Here is a 20,771-nt window from a genome sequence, read left to right as displayed (position 1 = left end):
TTTGATTATTTTTTATTTGTATACTACAGTTTGTTTATATTTGTCTTTGTTACATTTTTTTGATATTTATGAGTCTTATTTTTGTAAATATTTTTCTATTTATAAAGTTTTAAATGTTATGATTATTTATTTGTGTTGCTCCAAATGTCTGAATAAAAATTAGTTATTGCAGATTGGGGGGGTGGGGGGGGAATGGGGAGCCATACAAACTAGAACTCCCACTGCATACAGTATACAACAATGGGCTATTCCAGCATGGTTTGGGGGGCCTGTATCTATTGCATAATCATTTACGTCACACATTATGCTCTGTAATAAAATTCCCCAAGACTGCACTGGTCTTAAAGGTGATCACCTATTCTTGGCGCGTGAGGCCCAGAGCCAGCACACACTAAAGCTGAGATGGCTTACTTACTTACTTACTTTACACAGACAAACGCTCTTCTTTAGAATTGATACTATTTGTATAGACCTGTTCCAGCAAGATGATTCTGCAGCCACCCAGAGCTGAGTCAGGCCTCTGTGACAGTCATGCCAGCCCAGCCTTTAATATAAAGAAGACAAGTCATGACTCATGTACAGGCCTGTGGGTTTGGAGAGGATCACACTGCATGCGCTTCTTAAAAAAATATATATATATATATAGAAAAACAACCCCATGGAATTCAAATTCTAGGTGGGACTCAAAGGAAAAAGGTTAATCCATAAATCATATATCTTCACGGTAAAGGCGTGGTAAAGGGGTGAAAGGTGATGACGATTCAGGGGGCCCTGAGAGGGATAGGGCCCTAGAGAGGGCCCTGCATGTCATATCAGTGGGGCCCATGCAGGTTTTCTTTCTTAAGGCTCAGAAATCCTGGCCATGCCCCTGATCTTCATAATGGTCCAGGCCAGAAAACTCATGTGGTAACGAGGGGTTTATTAACAATGAGTAAATTATTTGACATAGTGTGTGGGCCTTCGAGGCCCTGTTCGCCAGTGATTCTGCAATGTCTACCTGCCTGACCAATGGCCAGCTGTGGGCAGAGGGCAGGGTTAGCTGCCACCCCCCAACACCCTTGCCAGAGAGAGAAGCAGAGCATAGAGTTCAACAAGTTCCATTGACACAGGCAGGTATCAGTCCCAGACAGTCCCCAGAGGCAGCAATAAACACTGAGGAGAGCTGAGGTTTTAGCAGCAGTTGAGAGGAAAGGGTTGGCTGATCATTTCCTGTCAGCCAAGAGCATGCACAGACACACACACACACACACACACTCGTCGCTTACTCACACAAAGGGAAATGAGTTGACTCGGCAGGACAGAAGAGCGTGTCTGGGAGCTCTCGCACAAACACGCCTCACTCCGAGCGTCTGTCCGTGAAGGAAGATCAATCTCTTGGCAGCCGCAGGAAAGGGAGTAGAGGGGTGACGGAGATGGATGCCCACCCGGCCAGACACCGGCTGGGGACGGAGGACTCTGGGATTTGCAGTAAGTGATGGGCAGAACTCTCGTTGCAACAGAGAGGAAGTTTCGGAGAGCAGAGTTAGAAACGCCCTCACAGTAATATTTTTTGTTTTGTTTTATTTCATTTACACTCTAACCTCATTTACAGTGTGAACTGGCTTGTGTGCTCCTTGTGAAGCCACTGGTGTCTAAGTAAATCGGACTTCCTCCACTTTTTCAAAAAGTTAATATGACTTTGATGACCATGTTTGTGCCTTGTGACAGCATCCTACAATGTTTTCATTTATTGAAGTTGATCATCACTTGGTTCTATGATCTGTTCAGTATTCCATAGTTTACAATGTGCCCTACTTTACTAATTGTAAAGTTTGAATAGGAATTTGCATAGACTTAGGCTCTTGATTATGCACATTTGTTTAATTATTTTTACATTATAAGTAGTATTGCCAAGAAATGAACAATAATAATAATAATAATAATAATAATAATAATAATAATAATAATAATAATAATAATAGTCAGCCACATTCGACAACACCTTGGCTACACTAGAGGTACGAGCAAATTGACAAAGTGATGGGAAGGGGTGGCGGACGAAAGCATGGGCACTTGTTTTTTATTTTATTTATTTGACATTGAAGCATTTTTTTGGCCAGGTGGCATCATATTTGGTGCCGGAAACTCTTCATGACAATAAACAATATATATATATATATATTTTTTTTTTAATGGAAAGCAACCGTATTGTGTCAAAACAAGTAGTCAGTCCATCCTACTTGAAAAGCTTGTTAAGATGTCAAAAATATTAACATAACATCCTTTTTCATGCTGTAGTTTTCCAATGCACCATTAAGATAAATGGAAGATCCAGAGTTGTGATGTCATTAGGAGTGTTGTCACAAGTAGAAGTGCCCTCACAAAGAAGTGTATTCACTCTCATTACTCTCTACAGAAGTTTAATTTAATGACCCGATTCATTATTGTCACTAATCATGTATTTTGGGATATTGTGGTAACAAGATGTTTACATGACTCATGTACAGGCCTGTGGGTTTGGAGAGGATCACACTGCATGCACTTCTTAAAAAAACAACCCTAGGGAATTCATATTCTGCGTGGGACTCAAAGGAAAAAGGTTAAACCATAAGTCTGATGTATCTTCATCAGTGGCGTGGTAAAGGGGTGAAAGGTGATGACGATTCAGGGGGCCCTGAGAGGGAGAGGGCCCCAGAGAGGGCCCTGTGTGCCACATTGGTGGGGCCCATGCAGGTTTTCTTTCTTAAGGCTCAGAAATCCTGGCCATGCCCCTGATCTTCATAATGGTCCAGGCCAGAAATCTCATGTGGCTGCCTCACCTGAATTAAGCTGAGCTGAGCTGTGACTCTCTCTGTCTCTCTGTCCCTCTCTCTCTCTTTATTTTCTTAACAAGGGATTCTATGGTACATATATTGTGGTAATAATAATAATAATAATAATAATAATAATAATAATAATAATAATAATAATAATAATAATAATAATAAATCAACTTCTATTCGTGTCTGTCTGTTTCTCTGTTTCTCTGTTTCTCTGTCCCTCTTTCCATCTGTCACTTCCTGACTGTATTGAACTCATGTTGTGTTTCTTGCCCAGGCTCCCTGTCATCGATGTCCATGTCGATACCTCCGCCCACTCCTCCCCGCCGACCTCACCGAGAAGCCCCTTGCCCTCCCGGGGTCCCTCCCAACCCCCTCCCCCGGCTCCCTCAGGTGCCCTCTCGGGATGTCCTGCCCCCTCCCCCACCACCCCCCACCCCTGCGCTGATCCAACTCCAGATAGGCCTGTTCAGAGAGGTCGTGTCCTTACCCCGCTCACAGCTCACCTTCCTCGCTCTCAAGAAAATTGCTGCTGACATCATCGAGCGAAAGGTAAGACCTGCTTGATATGTTTTTTTACAATTAGAAATCCAAGTGGACATCTTTATATACCACATACTGTATTTTATTGTTGAGCAGAACAACCCTATGGATTTAGAGAGAGTAGATTTACCAATTAATAATGGCATCTTGATCTTTCCCTGTGGGCTCACGATGGATTGGATGCTACAGTGGGCAAAGGACGACTGCAGAGCGTGGTACGAAGAAAGGGTTTCCCACAGAGTGCACTAGGTTGCAACAGTAGGCTGTGTGGTACAAGAACATGGGAAACCAGGATAGTTCCTTTAGAAAGTAAACAAACATACATTCTGTGTACCAGTGGTGGGCCACCATTGTCTGCATTCGGCCTGGAGTTCTGAGTGTAGCCTGACAGGTACTTTGTTGACCGTTGTCCCTGCGTATGAAAAAAACAACAACTCAAGAAAACCACAGCCTGCATAAAGCACTATCTTATGAAGAGAGCGTCTTTCTTACGACACTGGTGACTGGTAGGTTAAACTTAACTACCCACAATACCTTTGCCAGTAATTTGCCCTTCATTTTGTCCTGGGTGGCTTTGTGTGGAAGTCACGGAGAATCAAGCGCAAAACCAAAAGAGGGAGATGCAGCCAAGAGGGACTGTTTTCTCTGACTCCTTGTGGAATATTTGCCTTGTATTACATGTATGTGAGCTCATTCATGGGGTTATCTATTGTACATATCCAACATCAATATCACGACCCACTGAGATGAAGGAGGGACAATCATACGGCCCACTCTCTATCAGAGGTTGCCCACCACGTGTACTCTGTGGATGTGTAAGATATTTTTTTATTTGCAGTTTCTGGTGCTGTGTTTAACAAATGTGTGTGCGTTTGAGCATCGCATTTGCTATACTGACACAGTGTCCGTGTTACCCCACCTCCCCTGACATTGCAAAACCAATATATATATATATATATATATATATATAGTAACCATCACCTTTACACATTTCAACACACCTGTTTATAAAAAGTGTATTATCTTCTGTCATACCCAGGGCCAGCAGTAATCACAATCATTGTGGGTTTTAAGTTTTTAACAACTGGATGGCTGCTTCATTGGCACAACAGACAACATTTTATAGGTATATGATTATGCATTGAGTATTTGGAATACATATAATGAAGATAGATAGGTAAATGTATGAAATTAATTCAAGAAAAAAAACAGTGTGATAGTTATAGTAACTGTAATGGGGAATCTGACAGACCTTTGATTGTCCTCAGCAACAGCACAGTATTTGCTGTGACTGACTGAACCTGATTTCATCTCAGAATGCGGATCTGTCATTTACGCACATTTTTTCCAGTGTGACTTGTTTTGTTTATCTAATGGAAATTAAAACGGACTCACTCGATCAGGCCAAACAGTTTTGTAATATGATTAGTGTCACTGATTACTTTTTTTCCGCTTGGATTTAATAGTGGGATTAAAGACGCACAAATATACATGGTTCATGGTTCCAGAGATCTCAGAATATGGAGATTTGGACTTTTGGTGTTAAAACATAATGGTGATGGAAAACACTTTTATTTCAGAAAGAGCATTACATTAGATCTTTAAATAAAATTAAATTAAAGATCTGAGGTTGTGGGGTTTTCTTTTAAATCCCTTTACTAACCGGAACGCATATGACAGATGTAAAACCCTTTTCTTCTCTCATATTTCTTTTCTCCTCTGCAGTGTTCTTGTCTCATCCAGTCTGTTTCACTCAGAAAAACTATAAAGCAACACACAGCAAGTCCGTGTATCAGTCTCTACAGCAAAATATGTTACTGTAATTTTTTATCATGATCATTATCACTATTATTATCATTCCTATTTATCATGATTATCAGTCTCTATAATACTCGTTACTCATGAATAAGATATTATTTCTATTACTGCATCTGTTATTTAATTTCCTCTCCTTAAAAAAAACGGTTGGAACAAATGAATTGGCATGCAAGGTTTTGTTGTGAGCAGCGCAGCCCGGCTGTGTGGGCCAGTGGGGTGGGACATATGCGAGCCGATTCATTTTTGGGGGAGGGATGCGTTCAAGCTCACCCTGTGGAAAGTGACCCACGCTGTCCGAGCAAAAGGAGAGACACTGCACTGCAGGAGTCTGATGAGGGTGATATTGTTTGGGGGGTTATCAAGCTATGCTGTGTGTGGTGACATTTCTTTTTTTCCAATTTTGGAGCAGGCTCTTGTTGTACGAGTTTGTAATTTCTGCTTCCTGTTCCTGTTATGTATATCTATCTATATATCATTATGATCACCCTCTTTCAATCCCATGCTGGATGAAGGCCTCTCCAAGATGTGTCTCCACTCTTCTTACACCAACAAAGCTTCTGACCTCATGACCCTTGTCTCACTGTGTTGTAAACAGATACACACACACACACACACACACTTTATATACACCCCCTGCCTCCCCCCTCACGCACACACATACATATATATATATATATAAGACCCAGGCATGCTACATGTAGAGGAACCAGACTTCCTTGCCGCTCTTGCCATTGATAGTATTGCTTAGGGTTTTGCATTTCCAGTATGCAACCTTTATTTGTGTACCCTGGGCCTTTTGTGTGTCAGTTGTGCATCTGTGTGAAGCCTCTCAGAGCTGGCTGATCACGATAATAGGGGCTTCTGTGGTTGAGCTGTTTCCGCTGCTTGGCTCTGACCACAGTTTCTGACTCGCTCGTGCCTATTGAGCACGACAAAGAGTTTGCTGTAATTTCCACTGCCGGCGCCTGCGGCATGGTGCAGCTGAGCTGAGAGAAGAGGCTGCAGCCCTCTCGGGTCTCCCTGGTTGCTCCCTTCATTTTAGGTTTGTGTGGGGAGTCTTTAATAATAAAGTCACATCTCTCCCTTGTGTCTCCCGCTTCGGAGGCGCAGTGTGTGGCAATGATGGGAAACAATGAGGAGAACTGAGGGGGGAGTACAAAGTGAAATTCAGCCCATTTCACACACCCCCTCTTTAACAGTCCTCCAGATATGGAAGGTGTTGTGTGCGGTTTTAACTGTTTGAAAGCCAGAATCACTCATCTGTACCCCAAGCACTGAAAGGAATGTTGTAGAGCTCTGGGGACACAGCGGCCATATTCACTCTCTCCGTTTCTCTGCCTTCAGTACACATGTTGGTGTCAGATGGTTTTCATTGTCTTACCTGCTTCTCCTTGGTCAATTTACCATTGATTCTACCCCCCCACACACTTTTAATATTGTTTTTACTAAGGGTGGTAACATCGTTTAACCATGCTTTCCTATGGTTGTACCATTGCTTTACTGTGACGAACAACACTCACATACCATGGTGTACCACAGTAAATATACATTAGAAATATTCACATAGTGTGTCATGGCATTCCCATAGGCCAGTGTAGTGAAGCAGGGATGAACTTCAAGTTCAAAAGTTCAAGAATTTCAGGGTGACTCCATTGGTGTAAACCTGCAGAAGGGTTTATCAGCTACATTTTCGTCTGGCGTTGAGCATTTATCTGCCTTTCTTTGATCTCTATTTGCACTCTGATGTTTGCAGTCAGACCCTAGTGGAAATATTGAATGGTACAGAATACACCAAACAAATACCCACATCAAGTCTCATTCGAATGCGTCACTCTCCTGTGACTGTGTCAGCGCAGCGCAGGGTCGCATGAGTTTCCATGATGCCTGCGTCCACATCCTGTGCTCAGCGCCGCGTCCCTCCCACAGTGCACGCGGTGATCAGTGTCAGAGCCATGGCCTGGTTCTGTGTCTGAAGGAAATCTCACAGACAGCGGCTCCAGCCCTGGTGGTGACCTTTGAGCTGCATTGTTCACAAGGCCATGCACCTTCATCACATTGAGACAGAGAGAGAAAGATAGAAAGACAGACAGGCAAAAATATATTGCATGTATAACTATGGTATATTTTCTAATACACCTGCATTCTTTGATTTTTTGATTTTCAATATCTTGTCTTGGGGATGAATGTGTAAAGGTTATTTTAATAACGTCATTTTACAATGCTTGGCCAAAATCCCCTGAAGTCTACAAGCTGGTGTTGCTACAGTGCTCACTTGATGACAAATGTTGCCACAACATTATATTGTTCTGGGTTCACATCAGTATGAGGTTGCCACAGCATTGTTTGCTCAGCTGGCAACCTGCTCAGTGTGCACTGTGTGGCAGGCTCCGGAGTGCAGTGTGGTCGGCCTGGGGGAGAAGATCCTGATGTTCCGACACGATCTGGGCTCGGACAACGTGCTGCACAAGCTGAACGCCACCGACAGGATCCAAGACGGGGAGCTGATCGAGGTGGTGCTGTCAGGTAGAAGGTCACCGCCTGGGTGTGCTTCACTGTTAGTGTCCTCAACACTGTCCTGTACACCAGTGGTTCCCAAACGGTTTCACACAGCAGATGGTGATTTTGTGGTGTTGAAGTATCTTGCACCATTTTAATGGAGTTTAAAGCCAACGTTTGTGAGGAAGCTGAATCTTCCCCAATTAGTCTTCACTCTGCTCCAAGCACATCCAGTGAGATACACCTGCACATACCCTCCCCAGTCTCTGCATTTGCACTGCTCGGCACCATCCTCAGCCAAGCGGGTTGAGGCCCAATCACTGCTTCTTCCACCTACTTCTATTGGGGGTTGTCTGAATTACTGAACCGCATAAAAAAGTTATCGACAGGATCCATTTAAGACTGCTCTCCAGAGTCTGAAAGGTTTTGTGGTTGCAGTATCTTGAGTAAACCTAAGCTGTAAACATCAAATGTGAAAATATTAAATAGGCCTGTCTAAGAAAATTGAGTAACTGAGAGCACCTGTGTGAACAAAAACCACACTTCAGCAACCCAGGACTGGAGTCTAACACCCCTGGGCTAATTCCTTTCTCATCCAATAGCTAAATGCTCTCCTTCCTGCCCTATTGGCTAATTTCTGCCCTCTTCCTGCAGGCTCTGCCTCCCTGACTGAGCTGAAGCTCCGGCCCCACACCCTGGCCGTCCATTCGTATCGCACCCCCACCTTCTGTCACCACTGCGGGGAGATGCTGTGGGGCCTGGTACGCCAAGGGCTAAAGTGTGAAGGTAAAGCTAATCTCTGATCTTGAATGACTGACTCGGTGGAGTGGAGATTTATGTGAGGCCCAATCGAGTGAAATCTGTTGGCCTGCAACACTTTTAAAGGGTTGACGTGGGACGACTCCCTGAAGGCAGGCCTTGTTGCTGCTCAAGGCCCTCCACTGTATTTATAACTCTGACCATTCAGAGAAAAAAGAGTTGTGAACGTGTCATGGAGTGCATCAAACAAAGTTGACAAACTGCCCCTTTACATTAAATAGGAAAGGATTTCAATGCAGAAACCTTTCTCTCTTTATCCCCAAAATACACTGGATGTGACTGACATGCTAGTGCACATGGAAGAACCCCTGTGGCAACTGAAAGCTGATCCTGATCAAATGTACTGATGCATTTGATCCAGATAAGAAATGGCAGTGTAAATGTGCCTAAGGGCTCTCTGATTTTATGCCAAGGTTCTCCAACCTTGTCTCTGGTGAGGTCCAATCCAGCAGGTCCAGCACAGTTAATCCATCAATGAGCATTTCTGAACTGCCTGGTATTTGGATTCGTCAAGCAGACTAGTGTGTTGCTAAATTCAAGTCTTTCATAGATAATTTGAAATAAGCTTCCTGAATCCCCACGAGAAACTAGAGTTTTTCATGTTAAAAAAGTAGCAAACCTCATTGCTCCGTAACTAATACCTCTTTCTATTCTCTTGGGAAAGGTCAGTGCATGGGGGCCTAGACAATGAACCGCATACACATTGCAATGGAGGCTCCTAAGTGTGAGTCCTTGTCAGAGGTGGTAATTAGCACCAAAATGAACTATCTAGACAATCATAGCCCCTAAGAGACACTCAGTCCACTTTCCTCTGTCTCTCCCTCCTTTCCACCCGCTCACCCCCCACCCCCAGGCTGCGGACTGGACTTCCACAAGCGATGTGCCATCCGGATCCCCAGTGACTGCAGCCGGGCCAAGCGGCGGTGTGGTCCCAGCCTGTCCCTCTTCCCCACGGGACGTCCCAGGGCCCCTTCCCTCTCCACGCAGGCTGGAGGCAGCCTGGAAGAGGTGAGGGACAGAGGGAGAATGTGTGAGAGAGAGATGTTTGATGAGACAGATGGGTTGGAAGTGGAGGGTATGGCTGATCTGGAAGGGAGAGCAGGATAAAGAGAGGAAGGAAAAGGGGAGAGAGAAAATCAAGGCCAGCAGAAAAGAGGGAGAGGGATCAAATGGAGAGGAGGGAAGAAAGGGAACAGGAACTGAAGGTCACGGCAAGTACTTGAATGGGAGGACCTGAGGTGAATGCTGGGAGTGGGCTGTGTTTAGGTCACCTGGTTGAAAAGAGGGAGAGGGCTGCTCAAACTGTTGAGAATCTGGCATATGATGACTGTGCTAATCCCCAAACTCTGCTGTCCCTCTGTAGACATGTTTTAGGATCCTGTGTGTGAAAAGTGCTATACAGTACATGCAGGATAATCTACTTCTCCTTCTTCTTCTGGTTCTCCTCTTTCTTCTACTTCTTCTTCTTCTTCCTTCTCCTTCTTCTCCACAGATCAGCCAGTCCAAGGCAGGCCAGCGGGCCCGCGCACCCACGTGGACGGGGCATCCTGTGTGGTTTGACCAAGAGGGGGGCAGGGTGAGCGTGCCACACACCTTCCACATCCACACCTACACCCGGCCCACGGTCTGCCAGCACTGCCACAGACTCCTCAAGGGACTCTTCCGCCAGGGACTGCAGTGCTCTGGTATGGGGGGGAGGACTAACCCTTTCCTGCCTCTGATCCAGCCTGAATAATCAGTGTGATCCGATGCTGCCTCAGTCTTGTGTTTTGAACAGACAAGTTGAACCTTCACTGTAACCCCTGATACCAAATCTAAGCATGAATCAATTTTAATTTGATTATATTTTTTATCATCCCTATCTCTACAAAATTTGAAATCTGTTCTAATCTCAATCTCAACAATTTCTCTGGCTGTGAATCTCTCTCCAGCATTCCCAGCATGGGTCAATATCAAAGCTGCGCTCACTGTATTTTAATCCCTGTGTTGACTAGACTGTAAGCTGAACTGCCACCGGCGCTGCGAACCCCTAGTGCCCAGCAACTGCCTGGGAGAGAAGAGTCCAGTGAATGGGAACGGTAAGACTCTTCCAGTGAATGCTTTAGTGCAGCCTCCAATTAATAGAAATAGTTATCATGGCCTGCCTCTGGTCCAGTAAAGCACAGGAAAGCTTGTTGAACCCATGGGACAGCACGATAGTCAAACCAGATAAAGAGCCATATCCCATGAGGAGCATTGCCAAGGTAAACTTGCATACTTTTGGCTGATAATTAATTGACAGTAATTGTACATGTTAAAATTCCTCATCCTAGTGGCCTGGTAGATTAGCTTATTTTGGCTAGGAGGTTTGTGACCTGTGGTCTATAATACCCTTTGGCTGGTCCAGGGAAAGCTTATATGGTTACAGAAGGAAACCATTTATTATAACTTAAAGCTGAAATCCTGAATTGAAGATCTGACATCCCGGTGTTCGATCGCTTCTGCATCACAGATTCTCTGATGGAAGCCAGCTCCTGCCCGGACTTTTGCCCACAGGCCCTGCCTCTCCCGAGCGACAGCACGATGGTCAGAGCAGAGGGGGAGCCAAGCATGGAACAAAGCCCATTCACTGACCCGGAGGAGGCAGATCCACCGTCCCCGATCAGGTGAATGAATGATACCTGGGATCATAGAGAGGGTGCATCAACAGAGAAGCAGTTTTTGGCAGTTTCAAATTAGAAATAAAGGAGTGTATCTTTTTAATGACATTGTCAATCCATCTTAAGGTAACATTTATTTTTTAATTAAACATTTTAATATACATTTTCTGAACTCCTGCATCACCCACAGAGTCCCCAAAATCTTCTATCATTAGCCAACATTCGTGATATTTACAAAATCTCTTATTGTATTTAGGAATTAATGTGATCAAAATAATGTGACATACGCTCACAATTGTAAGTCACCCTGGATAAAGGTGTCTGCTAAGAAATGTAATAATAATAATAATAATAATAATAATAATAATAATAATAATTGCACACATACCTTTGAATCAAGGACCAAACACCAGCTTAAATACACCCTGTGACCTAGTTTAAAAAGATGACCAGTCAGGCCCATTACCACACCCTGGAAACACCCCCATACAGTGAGGGAAAAAAGTATTTGATCCCCTGCTGATTTTGTGCGTTTGCCCACTGACAAAGAAATGATCAGTCTATAATTTTAATGGTAGGTGTATTTTAACAGTGAGAGACAGAATAACAACAAAAAATCCAGAAAAATGCATTTCAAAAAAGTTATAAATTGATTTGCATGTTAATGAGGGAAATAAGTATTTGATCCCCTATCAATCAGCAAGATTTCTGGCTCCCAGGTGTCATTTATACAGGTAACGAGCTGAGATTAGGAGCACTCCCTTTAAGAGAGCGCTCCTAATCTCAGCTCGTTACCTGTATAAAAGACACCTGTCCACAGAAGCAATCAATCAATCAGATTCCAAACGCTCCACCATGGCCAAGACCAAAGAGCTGTCCAAGGATGTCAGGGACAAGATTGTAGACCTACACAAGGCTGGAATGGGCTACAAGACCATCGCCAAGCAGCTTGGTGAGAAGGTGACAACAGTTGGTGCGATTATTCGCAAATGGAAGAAACCCAAAATAACTGTCAGTCTCCCTCAGTCTGGGGCTTCATGCAAGATCTCACCTCGTGGAGTTTCAATAATCATGAGAATGGTGAGGAATCAGCCCAGAACTACACGGGAGGATCTTGATAATGATCTCAAGGCAGCTGGGACCATAGTCACCAAGAAAACAATTGGTAACACACTACGCCGTGAAGGACTGAAATCCTGCAGCGCCCGCAAGGTCCCCCTGCTCAAGAAAGCACATGTTCATTGGCAAACTTCAGACGGGCCTGTACATCTGAATGATTCAGTCTCCAGACCTTAATCCCATAGAAAATCTGTGGAGGGAGCTGAAGGTTCGAGTTGCCAAAATCCCTCCTGAGATGTGTGCAAACCTGGTGGCCAACAACAAGAAACGTCTGACCTCTGTGATTGCCAACAAGGGTTTTGCCACCAAGTACTAAGTCGAAGGGGTCAAATACTTATTTCCCTCATTAACATGCAAATCAATTTATAACTTTTTTGAAATGCATTTTTCTGGACTTTTTTGCTGTTATTCTGTCTCTCACTGTTAAAATACACCTACCATTAAAATTATAGACTGATCATTTCTTTGTCAGTGGGCAAACGTACAAAATCAGCAGGGGATCAAATACTTTTTTCCCTCACTATAGGTCCCAGCTTTGACTGTATCATGCCTTACAGGAAAACAAGCTGCATTTGACCCTTCTCAACCCCACCCCCACAATCGCAAGTCAACTCTTCTGCAGCTGTTTCTATCTCTCCTTAGAGTGTTATTGTCGGGGAGCGGTTGGGAACTAACTCTCTGATTCCCTGGCAGCCCCTGCTTCAGCAGCAACATCCCACTGATGCGAGTGGTGCAGTCCATCCGGCAGACCAAGCGCCGGGACAGCACCGTGCTGAAGGAGGGCTGGCTGGTGCACCACACCTGCACTGACCCGCTGGTAAGAGCCGGGGACTTGGGGGGGAAAGACTGACATGGGGTCAGGAGTGGCGGTCATGTCCTCATGCACATTAGTCCTGGTAAATTTATTAAGCGCTGTGTGCACTTTACCATGGTTTTAACTGGTCGGACCATGATTCACATTTCTAAGGCTCATTACTGTGGTCGACCATGGTTTGCAGTGAAGGCATGTTACTACAGGAAACCACCTGGAAACAAGGCTGAATTTACAAGCTACAACAGCAGTTGACTGTGTTAAATGTAAGGAAATCGTGGGGTAAATTATCCAGGGGAGTGATATTGCAGTGGGACAATGCAGAGAGGGTAATTTGCTTCATGTAATTGTTTTGTAGGTTATATGCTTTGCCTTTCCACTTTTTATTTTATCTTCAAATGCAAAGCTACACTTATGCCATCTACTCGAGGCAAAAGGACACTGGGGGACTGAGAAAAGCAAAACAAAACAAAAATCAGGAGGTTATGATTACGAGTTATAAAGGACTCTTGTAACAGTTTTACCTCTCTCTCTTTCTCTCTCTGTCTCTTTCTCTCTTTCTCACACACAGAGAAAACGGCATTACTGGCTGCTGGACAGCAAGAGCATCACTCTGTACCAGAATGAAACTGGTACCAAGTACTACAAGGTACCAAGTCCAACCACTTTTAGAACCAGTTCATTTATATGCCCGTTATGATAAAAGAAACGGTACACTACAAACTGGATAAATCATCACTGGCAAAATGTCTGTGAAAGCAATTTCGCAATCATTTTGCTTTTGTTTTCTTTGTCTTTCCTAAACTCCAACAATTCAACGAATTACAAATACACAACATTATGCTGGCTACGTCATCACTCATCAGATATACTTCAATGACTCAGGTCATCTATAGTAGCTTTCTATGAAAGGATCTTAGTTAGGGCACAGATAAGATTAGAAATGGCACAGCAGAGTCTGATCAGCTAACATGGGAGTGACATGTTTAGGATAGAACAAGAGACAGTTGTTTTCCTTGACTTGCTGTTTCTGTATTTAAACGTCGAATGGAAAGGTTAAAGTATTGTCTCTTCCTGAATGTGTTGGTGGAAAACCAGAGTTTCCACAGCTCACAGATCTCAGATACCTCTCTCCTTCTCTCCCTCCCTCCCTCAGGAGCTGTCACTCTCTGAGATCCTGCAGGTCAGAGGCCCCAGGCAGACGTGTGCCTCTACACCCTCTGAGTCCAGTGTCTACTCCTTTGAACTGGTCACCGACTCGCTGGTGTACTGTGTGTCAGAGGTCCAGACAGCTCCAGACGGGGGGTGGGAGCGGGCCATTCGTCAGGCCCTGATGCCCGTCCACAGCTCTGCCGACATGTGCATGGAGAGCCAGGGTGAGTCTCGGGTGGGGGGGGGGGGAAGGCGGAGGCTTATGGTTGATGGTGTGATGTTTTCATCTGGGGGAGATTGCATGGAAAGGGCGGGGTCCATCCCAAACCCACAAGACGATGAGCAACACCATGATGAAAGAATGGTGCAATATTTTGAATATGTTTGGAAGTGTGTGATCCTTATGTTTTTTATGCCAAAATGTACCCCTTTTTTGTGTATTTAAAATATACAGGATATATTTTCAGTATTTTTGGTTTATAATCCATATATTTATTTTCAACATGTAAACTATTATAGAAATTAACCATACCACACCATCACCAAGCAGTTCCTGGTATGTCATCTAAGCACAGTTTTGACCAATTTGCTGTTTTCTCTCAGCAGATTCTTGCTTCCAAAGTGAGGAGAGTGTGGTAAGTGTGATTTTTCTTGCTTGGCTTTCATGGCCCTCCAATGGGGATCGACACCTCTGGTGGTGCCCAAGCAATCGCCTTTTTGTGTCAGTCTTGTCCCTTCTGTTCTGCCTGATGGATATCGCATTGTGTCTCCCCAGAAGGATATCAGCACAGTCTACCAGATCTTCGCAGACGAGGTCCTGGGATCAGGGCAGTTTGGGATCGTCTATGGAGGTGGGAGACCAGAGTCAGATGATCTGAAAGAAAATATTGCTCTGTATTCAGTTACTTGCCAATTTCTAATTTGGGGCTGGTTGTATAAACCTATATCAGACTAATCTAAACCATTAGATTAGTCTTAATTTGACAGTTGGACTAGTCTATTGCAAGATCGACAATTGCATGAAAATGAAGAGTGACTTAGAATTAAAAAATTAGCCTCCTCACCCGCAGGCTAACATAGAATTTAAGCTTCCATGGAAACTGCTTGCCTGAGACTACGGTGTTTTGGTTGCGGTTTGGTTCTGAAAAAAACAATCTGAGAAAAATGTTGACCACACATTTGTCTTTCAGGGTCTTTTTTTAACATTAACGTATATTTTATTAGATTGTTTATTCTGTGTACTGTGATTTGATCATTTGTGAATATGACTTTCTCTTCAGTGCGTTTATAGCCTATATATCAATTTATAACAATGTTTTGGGCCGATTTGGCGACATCCTCCCCAGGAGTCTATGAAATTGTAACACAACATCACTTGGTTCTGTCTTCACAACATTTTGGTCAGCTGGATAATGTATTGCAGTTCCAGCGATGGACCTGTGCGATGTGTGAGGAAATAAATGCTACTGTGCAGAAATGAGATTAGTGATGCTGTGTGCTCAGAGGTCATATGTGTTCAATATTTTTCTCATGTTTTTGTCTAAACCAAAATGCACCTAAACTACAACCTCAGACCACGTTTTCCTGTAGTGGGTTAGCTGGGTGGTTATCCTGACCACTCAGAGAAGGGCACTCCAATGCTCACTGTCCATTTGTGTTGGGTGGCAAGCAATGGCAGCCACCCTGTCCTCATGGCCTCTCTGTCTCTCTTGGTGGTGATGGGGCATACAGGGGTGCACAGGAAGTCTGGGCGCAGCGTTGCAGTGAAGGCCATTGACAAGACCAGGTTTCCTACAAGGCAGGAACGCCAACTACGTAACGAGGTGGCCATCCTGCAGGTAAGACCATGACTCCCGCCCCCTTCCCCTCCCCTCGCAAAATCCTGAGGCTCTGGGTCGGGCCATATGCTCCCCTTGGCATCTACAGGGTGGAAAGGGTTTAGGCGATGCTGTTCTGTTCGAAGGCCGAGACTGACCATGCCAGCCTGAGGATGGGGGCAACTCCACTTCCTCATTAGGCTGGATTCCTGCAGGTTTACAAGGACCTTTCCCATTAACAACTGACTGGCAACGACTTATTACCCAAATAATAATGAATGACAAGGAATGAATTAAGAGTTAAGGTGTAGTGCAAACCAGTGGACACTTTGACCCCCCCAAAGCTCAAAGCTGCCCAGATCTGTTGTATATGATTGTAAAGCCCAGAGCTCCATAATATAGAAAACCTGAGGCCCTGTCCCCTCACGGCTTCTCCATCTAGTCTATTTGCCTGGAGCTCTGTCTGTCCTCCTCTCTACCTATGGATCTTTCTCCATGGGATGAATTCTGCAGTGACCCTGCGAGACTGTTTTCGCACAGAACCTGCAACACCCCGGGGTGGTCAATCTGGAGGGGATGTTTGAGACCCCTGCCCACGTCTTTGTTGTTATGGAGAAGCTCCACGGTGACATGCTGGAGATGATCCTGTCCAACGAGAAGGGCCGCCTACCTGAGCGAGTCACCCGCTTCCTGGTCACGCAGGTCAGGATTTCACACAGACACGCACTGACACACACACGCAGACATGCAGACACACACACACCCACACTGACAGACTGACATACACTCAAACACACAGACACACACAAACACGTTGCCCAAGACTATTTAACACTGTAACCAACCAGAACGCTCATGACATATTTACCAGCAAGTAACCTGAGCCTCACGGGTGTGGTGTGACCGAAACCCTGGTGGGACATTTCATCTGTATTAAAACGCATACCTTTATTTTCTGTGGCTGTCGTTTTATCTTGTTTTGTGTGTCTGTTCCAGATCCTGGAGGCTCTGAGGTACCTGCACTTCAAAAGCATCGTCCACTGCGACCTCAAACCTGAGAACGTACTGCTGGCCTCCCCTGACCCCTTCCCACAGGTCAGAGGTCACTCTCCCTCCCTCTCTCCCTCTCTCCCTCTCTCTGCCTCTCAGCTCTCTGTATCGACAACCGTGCCATCCAAAGTGAGTATTTTTTAATGTTCTCTCCCCCTTCCACTCTCACCCTCCCCCTCACCCCCAAAGCTGAAGCTGTGTGACTTCGGCTTCGCACGTATCATTGGGGAGAAGTCGTTCCGCCGATCAGTGGTGGGCACCCCGGCCTACCTGGCTCCTGAGGTGATCAGCGCCCACGGGTACAACCGGTCCCTGGACATGTGGGCGGTGGGTGTGGTGCTCTACGTCAGCCTGAGCGGCACCTTCCCCTTCAATGAGGACGAGGACATCAGCCAGCAGATCCACAACGCAGAGTTCATGTACCCCGAGAAAATCTGGAGTCACATCTCCCCTGAAGGTGAGCTGGACTGGACCCTACCTGACCTGGGGACTGTTATATGTCAAGGGCAGGATTTTCCTGAACCATCTGGGAGGCACTGGTGGATCACGATCCCCCATGGGAGTCCCTATGAGACTTCTACCGATCCAGAGATGCATAGATTCAGATAGTTGTGCATCTGTCACTCTCTCACTAGTTACACAGTTCTTAAGTTGCAGCAATGATTGGAGGCAATGGCTCTGGGCTGTAAGGGCACCGTCAGGTCGTTCCAGGGAGCTCCACTATTCAGGACAACTGATAAAAAAAAAAAACAAATGCAGATAAAAAGAGCAGTGTAAAGTCCGGGTATTTAACAAAACTGGATATTTATGTATGTATGTATTTATTTAGTTTATTTTCTAAATTCTTATTAAGATGATGTGATCCCATTAGCAGATATTACTTTCATTTACAAGCTTTACATACATTGTGTCTTAAGCACTTTAGAGTGGTTACACCATTCTCGCACCAGAGTGTCTGTAATTACAATCTTGCGTTCAAACTCCTGAAGGATTCCTGTGTTTTTCCAGTCGATTTATTGACACTGTGACTTTCTGAGAAAGAAACTTGCTGTGCTTTTATGACATGCACAGCGGTGAGTCTGAGTGCCTGTCTCTCTGGTCTCCACAGCCATCAATCTCATCAATAACCTGCTGCAGGTGCCGGTGAATCGGAGGTTCAGTGTGGGCAAGGCTCTCAATCACCCCTGGCTCCAGGTAAGTCCTCTTGTCCTTTTACCTTTTGTCCTTGGAGACATTATAATAACCGGATGAGGTTTTGTTTGTTGATGCATCTTTAACCTTTTCCCATAAAACTCTTTTGGAGAACTGTGAACAGTGAGAGAAGTCCTTCATGAATTCCATGCTTGCCATGTGACATCTAGTTTCTCAGCTGTCATGGAACCCATACTATTAAATGACCCCCTGCTTCCTCCCTCTCGTTCCCCCTCTGCCTCTCCCTCAGGACTACCAGCTATGGTTGGACCTCCGGGAGTTTGAACTGCGCCAAGGCCATCGCTACCTCACCCACCCTGGAGATGAGTCTTGCTGGCAGCTACATGCCCAGGAGTGTGGCCTGCAGTACCCCCCCTACCTCCTGCTCAGGCAGGGCAAGACAGAGGACACTCCAAAGACGCACAGCCTAGGCCTTATAGACCACAGAGGGATACCAGAATAGAAACTGCCCTTAGTACATTTACAGTGCGCATTTCCAAACTCAAATTTCATATAAAATGTTTGGGATAAACAAAGTACTGTGATTGGCCTAATAAGATCACATGACTGTGTGGGTCTTACCTTACAGCAATGAGATCATGGAACAACTTAATTAAATTCCATTAAATCAATCGTAATTTAAATCTTGATAGTTTCACAATCAATTACTTTGTTCAGTTTTGTTTTAATCTATTGTATATTAAAGCGTCTTCATTTTCTTATTTAAAAAGCTTGTGATTATTTGAATGGAAAAAAGTGTTTTATATAATTGTATGAGCAAACAAATATCCTCAGGATGGTGCCTGTGGCCTTGTCGGTAATTTCTTACAAACACTTAACCTTGGTAGATGTCAACATGTATTTCTGTTGTGCCTGCCTCCAGACTTACGCTGTTCATCCAGATATCAGTTTCTCCACTACAGAGATCTGATGATGAATTGTATGGTTATTAAGATTTCTGGTTTGTCATTAGTTTTTATCTAAATCGTACTGGATTTTAACTGGCAAAACTCCGTTTGAGTGAATGTATCCAGTTTTACCCACTATGTGAATGGCTGCACATTTGAGAATCCAGTCACCTACAAATCTCTCCACAAATTGAGACCGCTCCGTGGTCATGGACTGAACTGCACTAGACACAATCTGACAATCTGTTGCTACTTAAATATAGACTTTAGACTTTTTTTTTTTTTAGCACATTGCCTACATGTAATTGTCATTTTTTAAATTTATTCCAGTTTTGTTTTCATTTCATTGCCTGTATAGTGCTTTATGATTGTTTGTAATGAGAGGTGCTTTATAAATAAAAGGTTATCATTGAGAGCGAATACTATTTTCAAATGTCTGTATTCATTAAAAAAACAACAGCAACCCAGCATTCAAGATTTGTTCTCCAGATGTCTGTCTTCTCACTCAAGGAATGATGCCACGGTGCACTTGGTAGTTAATGATTCTCACTCGATGGCCATCATAAGAGCGTCCCATTCAAAGACCGACTTTATCAATAAACCCGTGATTTGTCAGATCTCTGGGACTTAATTGAGAAACAGGCTTGTGTGAACAACACCAATTACAAGGGGAGGTCACACTAGTTCTAAAATATATATTACTATATATAAAATAAACCCCTATTAGCATATTAAATTACACCTATACTATAGTACAGTCACCTTGTTTTTGGTATTTCCCTTAATCACCCCTTAAGTTTAAGGCAAATGCACAAAGCGACTCAATACCTTTACCTCAAGGTCCAGCCTCAATCTACTGTGTTTAATCCTTATGGTATTCAATATGTTTATGTAATTGTTCTCTGGTGTACATGTCACACTGATGGATAGTTTGAAAATGATGTAGCGTCTTTGCTCATGACTTTTCGCTTGCAGTGTCCATTATCAATTCAGATAATCATGACTATTGTGACATATGTTGTTGAAATGAGATATTTTTGTGTTGTGTGAACCAGACCAGGCAGAATCCTCTACAGCAGCACATTTTAATCACTGCATAAGTCTGTCACACCTGACTGTGAGACTAATGACCAGAAATCACACGGCAACAAAAGGCTTTTTTTATGTTGTTTTATTCGTTTTTTATTCCAAGAAGGTGTTTTTCCTTTTTCCTTTTTTGTTTAAGGCTCTCATATTCTCACAATGGGAGCATAGTGTGTGGTGGGAGGGTTGGGGGAGTGTGTGTGAGGGGTAGGGGTGTGGGGGATCAGGGGGTAGGGGTGGAGGGAGACACACACACACAGGGACACAGTCTGGATGATGACCAGGTCCCCCCATGGCCCCCACCCCCCCACTCTGTTCCTAGGTAGACTGCAGTCAGTGTGGCGGGCTGGCTCAGTGTGAATGCCTGTGATCAAGTCCCCTGTTCTACCTCAATAGGAGCTGTTTCCACTGCCCAGGCCTATCCAAGCCTGACTCTGGGTGACTTCAGAGAGATCGCTTGCCTTTCTAAAGTCTAGCCCAATTCTGCAACGTTTATCGATTAATATAATAATTTCCCCTGTATGGAA

At 44.4% G+C, this 20,771-nt stretch overlaps 1 protein-coding gene across 1 annotated transcript; it reads left to right on the top strand.

The window, feature by feature from the left end:
* Positions 1–1,277: 1,277 nt before the first annotated feature.
* Positions 1,278–19,581, top strand: prkd4 (protein kinase D4). The gene is made up of 19 exons (XM_066718767.1): positions 1,278–1,467; positions 3,076–3,350; positions 7,544–7,682; positions 8,310–8,441; positions 9,328–9,482; positions 9,967–10,159; positions 10,469–10,552; positions 10,966–11,119; positions 12,926–13,049; positions 13,615–13,692; positions 14,200–14,419; positions 14,802–14,830; positions 14,971–15,046; positions 15,927–16,033; positions 16,553–16,714; positions 17,009–17,107; positions 17,252–17,519; positions 18,171–18,256; positions 18,504–19,581. The coding sequence occupies exons 1-19, from the start codon at positions 1,413–1,415 to the stop codon at positions 18,714–18,716; spliced, it is 2,649 nt and encodes an 882-aa protein (XP_066574864.1). The 5' UTR covers positions 1,278–1,412; the 3' UTR covers positions 18,717–19,581.
* The last annotated feature ends 1,190 nt before the right edge of the window (positions 19,582–20,771 follow it).

This window comes from Amia ocellicauda, chromosome 12 (assembly GCF_036373705.1).
Source record: "Amia ocellicauda isolate fAmiCal2 chromosome 12, fAmiCal2.hap1, whole genome shotgun sequence".
Lineage (NCBI taxonomy): Eukaryota > Metazoa > Chordata > Actinopteri > Amiiformes > Amiidae > Amia > Amia ocellicauda.
Note: the sequence above shows the minus strand (reverse complement) of the source record. Positions and strands in the feature narration are given on the sequence as shown.